Raw genomic sequence first — 8,554 nt, 5'->3', positions numbered from 1 at the left:
CGACTACAACTCCCACAACGCTCCGCGCCCCTTGCGCCTGCGCCTGCGCGCCGCCATCTTGCTGACGGGGCGCGGTCCTTTCAAAAGCGGCGGGCGGCAAAGGCGAAGGAGCTGGCGCTGCGGAGCGGGGACGCGCGGGGCTCCGTGCGCGGGCGGGTAGCGCACCCTCCTGGCAGTGTGGAGGGGTTATGCTGCTTTGGGTGCTTCTTGTGAGGGAAAGGGGGTGGAGGGGCCCGCCCGGCCTCTCCTGGGGGTCCCGGGGCCGGTGCCCGATTCGGCTCCTCCTCGGCTCCTCCTCGGCTCCTCCTCGGCTCCTCCTCGGCTCCTCCTCGGCTCCTCCTCGGCTCCTCCTCGGCTCCTCCTCGGCTCCTCCTCGGCTCCTCCTCGGCTCCTCCTCGGCTTTATGGGTAAAACCGCTTCGGCCTTGGGAGAGCTGTGCCCTACTGAACCTTTTACGTATAAATCCTTATGCTGTTGTTGCGTGGTTATATTTGTATATTTATATCTTTGGATATAAAGAGTTATTACTCTTTGTTCCTTCTACAGCACCTGTTTCCTTAACAGATTCTTCAAATGGCCTTTTACCCAAAGGGCTGAAACAAACCGTTAAGTTTCTGTCAGTGACCTTGACCATCCTATAACAGCATTTAGAACAAAGCTGCGCTTCCAGCTCCTCAATTTACAGTTTGTGGGGCTACAAAGGCGGCTCGGATTAGTTCAGCTACATTCCATAGATAAAACAATTCAAACTGCTTGTAAAATTTTTTTACTTTGTGTACCCATTGTGGTTATTACCCATAAAAACCTGTGTGAGGGCAATGGCTTCCTGCTCTTGTTACCTTGAGTTGGTAATTTTTAATGCTACTTAAGCAACTTTTAGTTCTGTTTTTGTCCCTGGATGCGACTCTTTCGTGCTCCTTCTGAAATCAAAAGTTATGATACCTTTGCTGAGCTGTGTGTTTGGTGGCAAACATCAGTGTGGTGCATATATATAATAAACTTCTTAGAAAAGCAGCAAATTGAACAGCTAAATAGTGTTTTCAGGAAAGTACTAACGCTTTACAACAAAAGTAAAAAAATCCTGGGTATGTTATAGTTTGAGAAATATCAGTGCAAAGCATCACTTGTGGTTTTGTTTCTTTTCCCATTTAGCTTGATTTAAAAGGTGAGCGAAGGTTCTGCCAGAAACCTGCATAAAAACCATGAGTTCGGGAGAAGAAAGCATCTGCTCTCCTGATTCAACAGTATCTTCTCTTTTAAGAAGCTTTAGTATTGACAGCGCTACTCCCCGCTCCAACAGTTGGGTTCATTACAAGGACAAGTTGTATAGCTCTGCGTCTGAGGCTTTGGAGGCTTATATTGAAGATTTTGATTTAAGTCTCACATCTCCAGGCATAAGCACTGGAAAAATCTGCCTGTGTCACAGCACTCCCAAACAGACCGAGTTTTCCAAGCGTCGCGCCAAAGCAAAACGTGGTATGTCATCTGCAAATACACCTTTTGGTAAGTTGCTTGCTGATGTGCTTGGTTTGGATTTATTTGTTGTAAAAGCTTGGATTGGTGGGAATTCCTGACCACGCTCATCAATGCGATAATGACCTATAGAGTATGGAATAAACGTTGTATTTTCTCTATGTGAATATATGCTAAAGACAGTTTAAATCATTGCTTAAATCTGAATCTTGGAAAAAATCTGTTTCCTTTCTAGAGTAAGTAACATCAGAATGTAATTAATTGAAGGAGTTCCCTTAAAACAAGCTTTACCACTTCTCTTGGTTTCTATGGGAGGTGCTTTAGGGTGTGAAGTCTGGGTAATGTATATGGGTTGAATTGGCTTTTATCATTATTAATTAGCTTGAATAAATAGAGGTTTAATTGATGAACCTTTATGAGATGGTCTAGAATAGATAACTGTGCTTGAGCTAATTTCTATTGCAAATTCATTGTCCATTACGTCTGAAATAGCAAAGTCCTGGCAGACTTTGTTCTGCGGAAGATGTAATCTTGTATTTTATTCTGAAATATTTCTGTTGCTGTTCTTTGCAGGAGTCTCATTAGCTCCATTCATGTATTGGCGAGTCTGCCTGTATGTTTTGTATATTATAATAGTCTAAAATACCAATTTCACTCACTGATATTACAGTGAAAGTGAGAAGAAATTACTTCCAGATACTGAGGGAAACTTCATTTCATTAATCATTGTTTCAGTTAATTAAAAGAAAAAAGGTTCTAATGGTGGTAATTCTCTCCTGAAAAACTTCTATGCTATATAAGTTTCTGTAGGGTCAAAAAATGGGTCTATAGGCCCATTATCTGTCTCCCTGCCTTGCAAGCTGTTGCCTTTAGCCATAATTTTTCGTGGAAATGTTCAGTTTCTATATGGGGAAGGTCCTGAAGGTTCCTGTGTGGAGCAAGTGTCGCTACTAGGACTGAAATACTTAAGGCCACGCTTGCAAACTACACAACTCTGAATGTGCAGCTAAAAATGGGCCATAATGTTGAAGTCCTGGTTCTCTTAAAACACTAAAGCAAATAGTCAAAGCTGTGGATGTTGTGTACGAGGAAAGAGCTTTTGACTAGTAAGGTGTTTATCAAGATGGATTCGTGCATAATTCGTGTAAATCTTTGTTTTTCAGCACTGGGGGATGTCAGTCAGCTGGTGGGTTTGGGTTCTCGTGCTTCCCCCTCTGGAAGGCAGACAGAACATGACCCGGACTCCACCAGTCTCGCAACAGATGATCTGTTGGCATTTCCTGCAGATGGGTCGCTGCCTTTTGACCTTTTGAAATCAAGGCATCCACGCAGTGCCTGGAACAGCCGGTCGCTTAACACGTCTCGCTGCCCTTGCCAAACCTCATCGCTCGGTGCCAAGAGCGCTTTTGGTCTCCAGGAGGATGGGAAAGCTGTTGCTCGCCAGAATCCGCACAAAGACTTGAGCAAAAAGAAAGACCAAGTGTCTAAACCTGATGGGTATGATGCTGTCGCCTCTAAGGGAAGTTCCAGACCCTTGTCTTTGGAAGATAATTCTTTTTCAATGAGGAATTACCCACGGTGGCTCACCAGCCAGAAATCTGCCCTGAGTGTGTCAGGGATAAGCAGCATCCCTGATTTTCACTACCCAGCCTGGCTGAAGAGTTACAACCTCTTTCCTGATTCAGCTCAAAGCGAGGGGCAAAATGTTAATGTACAAAGCAAAGCTTCCTCTTCACAGACATTGGAGACCCTGCGAAAAACACACTCTGGAGATCAAGACAGTTCTAATTGTTTTGAACAGGATTGCTGGAATCAAAGAGGTGCTAATAAAGTAGAAGGAAGTTGCAACTCTGATCCAGGTAAGTGCTTCCCATTTAATAACTTGTTTTCAAGAGACATCAAAAAGCCATTCAGAGGTAACTATACTTTGTAAGATTTAGAAAGAAAATTGAGGGTAGGTGTATAAAATCACGTACCTTTTTTAAACCAACGTTCTCTAGACATGTTAGTCCAGCCACACTGTACACAAGATTTATTCACATCCATCATTGACAAGTGACTCAAAGCACTTACTAGTAGTTGACTAAGTTAAACAGCTTTTATACTGCACGTTTTTGTATATAAATCAATATTTAAGCATTCATTTTACAGCAATGGTGGCATATTTAGTACCTCGCTGCAAGATAATGGCAGTAAATCCATTAATATTTGAATAGCATTTCAAGCATTAAATTAAATTACATGAAGTGTAACCTTGGGGGAGGGAGATTCCCGCACATAGTGTAAATGAACCCGTCAAATTGGTAAGAAATACTCTTTATCCTGCAGCTTTTTCTGTGCTTTACAGAGTCAGCAGGAGGTGTTTGTAACCTGTATATGTTGGTTATCCAGAGCTTTCCTTGGGAATTGCTCTTGGGAAGCAGGGACGGCCCCCTGTGGTGAAGCACCATCTCTGTGCTCTGAATCAGCAGCGAGATTTGCTTTGATATGAGAGATTAACCTTTCCAAGTGTTAATTACCTTCACTTCTAAGTTTACCCAGCTAAAAAGAAAAAGATTCTTTCCTTTGTTATGCAAAGCATAAATATTGATATCTCCTTTTTATAAGCTAAATTAAGATGCTGTTTATGTTGTGCATTCAAAGTGACAAAATGTCAGATATCCAAACGTCTGCAAATACCTTTTTAGTGTGTTTGCATGACAAACTTTAAATATAGGGTTATATCTCTTTTTTTCCACACAGAAAATGCTACCAGTAGTGAACAGGCGAGGTATAAAAAATATGTGAGAATGTGTCATTCTGAGCCCTTGTCTCAACCTATTTTTGTGAGAGTCCTGTGCGTGATTGTATTTTATATCTATATATATATATATATATATATATATATGATTTGCATGTATATGTTTGCATGATTTCTTTCCCAGGTGTCTGTACAAGCAGCTATTAGAAAAACCTCTGCAAAATAAAAAAACTAACCAAAGAACTTATAGCATTAATAAATAATATTTAATATCATATTGTGAATTAGATTTCCTGCAGCATGAAAGCGAGGTAAAAACACAAAATAATCTTGAATATGTTATATAAGTTGGGAAAACAAACTTGTAACTGTTTGAAATGCTCTCCTGGCTGGAACGTTGCAGCTCCCAGTTTTTACTGATGATTTCCATGCTGTATGCCCACACCACGATAACCAAAGGAGTTGTGTTGGTGCTATACTCTCCATCACGTATTTCCAGTGCTAAGTAATGTGGAAATAATGCTCCTGAAGAGGGTCGGACACGTTGTCCTTGTTTTTCAGAAGACCAGCTGGAGTTCCTTACCTTGAAGGCTGACAAAGGTCTGGAGGGTTCAACCCAAGATGTGTCAGATACTCCGGAAGATGCCGCGAGTCCTTCTACCACAGAAATACTGGGAGCAGAAAGATCATGGGAAAACGCTCCAGCTGCTTCGTAAGTAAACGTGGAAATGCAGAATGTATTTAATTGCTTTCTATAGAGATTGTGAGTAATGGGGATGTGGCATGTGCGTAAAGGATTTACGGTCGAGGTAAGGATATTGATTTCAAGGTCAGGATATTGATGCGCTGCTTTCCCTTCTTTATCAACTTGCAAAGAGTTGCCTTATATCTTATGATATACAAAGATGTATTTCAAGAGAAAAATATTTAATGGAACCTCGATTGGCAGATTTAATAGTTTATAAAAAAAAATTAACAGTGGGAAGCCCATTTTAAAAAAAAATACTATATCTTAAACCAATCCCTTTAGTTTATAAACCTATTATTCTCCGTTGGATGTTGGTTTAGCAAAGCACCGGTGCCTGTGTGCTGTGAGGACATGGGGAGCGCTCCACCCCTCCCCAAGGCAGAGATCATCCACAAGTTCCTGCAAGACTGCTTGAATGACAAAAATAAGGTCAGGAAAATAGAGTATTTCTTTCTGGGACTGCCCCAAATATAGATTAGAAGCGGGGATACTTGTAAACTTGTTTTCGTCCTTCTAGAACGCATTAAGTCCAACTGCAGTGGTTTAGTCATATTTGAGCACAATGAATCAATGCAGTTAATAAATCCTATATAATCTAATCCTTGGTCACAATTATGGTTAACAAAGCATCTAACTATTAAAACGCTTTGCTTAGTAGTAGCTGAACTTTTACACTCCATGTCTTGTTTAAGTAATTTCTTGCCTCAAGTAAAGAAAGAACCTTTCTTGTTGGTGTAATAATCATTAATTTCATAGCCTGGCTGATGTATTGTCTGCATGTTGCTTTACTCTGTTGCTGGTGTATTGTCTGCATGTTGCTTTACTCTATTTCATCCTTCATATTTTCCATTCTCTTGGTTCTGTTAGATCATCAGACATTTCTAGACATAAGTATTTCTAGATTATCCACAAATCCTTGTCATCCTGCTTTAATTTGCTTTTTTGATTATAGTATAAGCAGATGTCATATAGATACTAGTTACATGAATCAATCTGTGTTTATCATTAAGGAAGCTTATTTGGAACGTGGAAACGCATTCCAGTGCTGCTGTTACAGCATGACAAGGACTGACACTCTTCATATTCCTGAGTTATTTTCCACAAGCTGGGGCTGAGGCCTTCCTGTGGTGTTTCGCATTCTCCTAACAATGTTTTATATGGTCAGTGAAATCACTGTAAATAGAGTGGCATAAATAAGGATAAACCACTGTGGCATCGTACATGTGCAATTTATAAATAGACCTTTAAAGAACAGATAGAGGGAAATACTCATAAAAATTATCCCTTCATTTGTTTCAGGGAAACTCTAAAAGTTGGTGGCTGGTTTGTTTTGGGGTTATTTGGGTTTTTTATGTGCATTCTCAAGAGCTGCTTTGGGTTTTGGTTTAGGAAGCCGTTTCTTGTGACGATCAGCATCACAGACCCCTTGAAGCTTTGAAGCTGATGCTGTTTAAACTTCAAGCAATTCAGGGAAGCTTCAGCCAGCATGAAACTGCTGAGCAAGAGGAAGAGTTGGAAAGAGTGAGTAGTCGTTTCCTTACATTGTATCGTGCCGATATCCACGTGCTGTGTCCATTCCTGAGAAAAACCCCTAGTCCTTTTAATTGACTTGATTTCCAGTCGTAGAAAGAGCACTGCCAGCAGATTCCATCCGGTTGGCATCAGGAGCATGTGCTCAAGGTTTTTGTGCCCTAAACCCCGTGTCTTGCTGCTGTTGGTGCAACGGAAGGCTCTGCGCTACCTCACGCTGCACTGTCTCCTGTGTGTAACTCCGCAGTGGACCGGGGATGCTGAAAAAGCCATTTGTAAACCAGGAGATGGCGACATTTCAGGCAATGCTCCCCAAAGCGCAGCCTCTGCTGCTCTAGCAATAGCTGTGTTCTGGAGAAAAAAGCTGTTTTCTGATATCCCCATTCATTCTAGGCTTTCAGGGGCACATGCCTAATTTTTTACAAGCCAGACCTTCTCAAATCCTCTTTTCTTGCCACCTTTGGCATCAGTGAGTTGGTATTTTGTGGCACTTTTGTTTCAAAATGATGTTGTAGGCTTTTTTTTACAGCTCTCTTGAAAACGCTCGAGAGCTCTTGGGAGGTACAAGCCTATGAGGAGAAAAGAATGGTGAGGGGAAACCTCGCTCTACAACCACCTAAAAGGAGGTTGGAGTGAGTTGGGGTTGGTCTCTTCTCCCAATAAGAAGTGACAAGACAAGAGGAAACGGCCTCAAGTTGAGCCAGAGGAGAAGTTTTGCAGTCTCCATCCTGGGGGTTTTCAAGATTTGAGTGGATAAAGCCCTGAGCAACTTGCCGTAACCTCAAAGCTTCTGGTTCGAGCAGGAACCCAAAGCAGAGCTCCCTCCCAACCCGCATTACTTTATGATGCTATAAAGTTGTTGGCGATACTTTCCAGTGCGATGTGCTATAAAAACTCTGTGTATTGTCACATTCAGTTGCTTTTTCTTCCTTCAGTTAACCTTTTATTTTTTGCTTGGTTTTTGTTGTTAAAGCTTTCTGGACAAGCAGAGTCTGAATTCAAACTGTGTGACAGTGAGATAACACCTCTTACTAATTCTATTCAAAAGTAAGTGACCATTGATTTTTCTGACTTGTCACTGTTTTATCATCCTTTTTCTGCACTTTTTGAAATTAGTTCTCATATGGTGTAAAAACTTCGTTAAGAATAAGCCAGTAGCGACGAATTACAACGTGGCAATTCAAAGAGCAAAGAAATATCTGAATGATTGCAGCGATGTGCTCTGGAAATGAACTTTTGTCTTTCATCCATATCAATAGATATGAAAATATTTTGTCCCCTATTTCCCCTATGGGGAAGTAATTGCTAGTGAACATTGATATGCTGTATTATGATAATGTTTTGCAATTTTTAACGTACCTATTCCATAATAATTTAATAAGAACTGTGTGTGTAAGCACCTATATTTGACAAGTTGAAGTTTCAAGGAGTGTTTTATCAATTAGAAAAAGCCTTAGTGCATTTTAGAATCTCTAAAACAGAATAAGTGGAACAGTAAGACTTAGATGTGAACTGTATATAATGTTAAGCTGTTTAAGAAATCAACATTTTGTGTTAAATATAAACTAATATATACACTGTGGTTGAAGTTCTCATTTTTCCCGATATAGGGCTTTACACCATTTGTCACGTCTCCAAAGTCTTGAAGATAACAGCAAGCAACAAGAGCAGACCAGTGATCGTGAAGATAAGCAACAAATGAAAGAATAATCCCTGAAGCTGATATCTAAGAACAATATTCTGTAATTGAAATAATTTGTCAGCCTGACCACTGCTCAAAAATCTTTTGAAAGCTGAACCAGTGCGTGTTCCCAAAAACGTTGTATTCAGTATTTCTGTGCATGTGTTAATATTAATTACTTCAAAGCTTAGCTGATTATTAGTGCTTCCAGCAGGATATAACAATATGTGAGGAGAGATACTGCTTTTTAATGAGTACATAATTAAAATAATGTGAATGTTTCCATGGAATCGCAGCCTGGTTGGGGTTGAAGGGACCTCTGGAGATGAGCAGTCTAACGCAGGGTCACCAGAGCAGGTCACACAGGCGGGTTTGAATGTCT

At 40.8% G+C, this 8,554-nt stretch overlaps 1 protein-coding gene across 5 annotated transcripts; it reads left to right on the top strand.

The window, feature by feature from the left end:
• Positions 1-68: 68 nt before the first annotated feature.
• Positions 69-8,453, top strand: LOC135575252 (lung adenoma susceptibility protein 2 homolog). Of its 5 annotated transcripts, none has more exons than XM_065044606.1 (8): positions 69-407; positions 1,153-1,476; positions 2,637-3,332; positions 4,775-4,925; positions 5,282-5,390; positions 6,351-6,482; positions 7,465-7,538; positions 8,102-8,453. In XM_065044606.1, exons 2-8 carry the CDS (start codon positions 1,203-1,205, stop codon positions 8,199-8,201), a joined length of 1,536 nt encoding a protein of 511 aa, XP_064900678.1. In that variant the 5' UTR covers positions 69-407; positions 1,153-1,202; the 3' UTR covers positions 8,202-8,453. The 5 variants fall into 5 exon arrangements, with proteins under 5 accessions (XP_064900678.1, XP_064900679.1, XP_064900676.1 ...); XM_065044607.1 differs by having other exon boundaries at positions 69-456; positions 1,153-1,503; XM_065044604.1 differs by having other exon boundaries at positions 72-407; positions 1,153-1,503.
• Positions 8,454-8,554: the final 101 nt, after the last annotated feature.

The sequence above is a fragment of the Columba livia genome, chromosome W (genome assembly GCF_036013475.1).
Source record: "Columba livia isolate bColLiv1 breed racing homer chromosome W, bColLiv1.pat.W.v2, whole genome shotgun sequence".
Taxonomy (NCBI): domain Eukaryota; kingdom Metazoa; phylum Chordata; class Aves; order Columbiformes; family Columbidae; genus Columba; species Columba livia.
This window is presented reverse-complemented; position numbering and strand designations above follow the sequence as displayed.